The sequence below is a fragment of the Buceros rhinoceros genome, unplaced genomic scaffold (assembly GCF_000710305.1).
Source record: "Buceros rhinoceros silvestris isolate BGI_N320 unplaced genomic scaffold, ASM71030v1 scaffold15855, whole genome shotgun sequence".
NCBI lineage: Eukaryota > Metazoa > Chordata > Aves > Bucerotiformes > Bucerotidae > Buceros > Buceros rhinoceros.
In genome coordinates, this window is record NW_010413547.1 from 12759 (window position 1) to 13610 (window position 852).

General features: G+C 60.6%; 1 protein-coding gene across 1 annotated transcript in view; it reads left to right on the plus strand.

The window, feature by feature from the left end:
• KATNB1 (katanin p80 (WD repeat containing) subunit B 1) overlaps window positions 1–678 on the plus strand; it is a gene marked incomplete at its 3' end in the record, with an annotated part of 12428 nt that extends 11750 nt beyond the window's left edge. Inside the window, exon 17 of the mRNA XM_010136792.1 lies at window positions 511–678. Within this exon, the coding sequence (XP_010135094.1) occupies window positions 511–678 (168 nt within the window). The remainder of the gene's footprint in view (window positions 1–510) is intronic.
• Between the last annotated feature and the right edge of the window lie 174 nt (window positions 679–852).

An 852-nucleotide genomic window follows, 5' to 3' on the forward strand; every position in this document is an offset into this window, starting at 1 on the left:
GCAACGTGCGTGGCTCTTGGGCTCTCTGGGGAGGGGCATGCGCCGTCCCAGAGAGGGCGGAGGAGCAGCGCGCCCTGGTGATGCCGAGCTCAGGTGGGAGCAGGGCAGGTGGTGGCTGTTGCGCAGGGCTGGGCAGGAGCCAGGCGGCGAGTCCCGCAGGCTGGTAAGGCTTCCGCGTTGTAATGAAATCAGCCGTATGTCACATCAGACAGTCGGGTCTGCGCGGAAACCTTTCTTCATCAAGACACACGTGTTGGGAAAACTTCAGTTCACCTGTTCTTAACTCTGAGAGTTTTCCCAAAGCTTCAAACGCGTTTGTGATTGACGTGGCAGAAAAGGCAGAAGAGGAGGGATGGGAGGCAGCAGAAATGGAGCATTTCCATTTCCAAGCGCTTTTAAAGGCGTCAGGAAGGCAGTTGGGATTTTCCAGCACTCTGCACGCTCCCACCTCGGCCCAAGCACGCTCCTGCCTGCTGTGCCCTCCTACTCCCCTGGTGTCTGTGCTTCCAGGCCGTGAAGAACCAAAGCCAGACGGAGCTCGTGGACGAGGAGGCCATGTCCCAGATCAGGAAAGGCCACGAGACCATGTGCGTGGTGCTCACCAGCCGCCACAAGAACCTGGACACTGTGCGAGCAGTGTGGAGCACTGGGGACATCAAGGCAAGGACACGGAGACCCGTGAGGCTCGGTGGGGAGCGGCCGAGTGGCTCCTGTGCCTTGTTTGGGGCTGATTCCACCTCTGGCGGAACGCGCAGGGTCTCGCGGCTTTTGGCTCGCGGAGTGCTGCCGTGTGCCACCGGCGGTGAAGTGGTCACTAACGGACGGGGACAAAACCTTCCCCTGCGAGAGTTC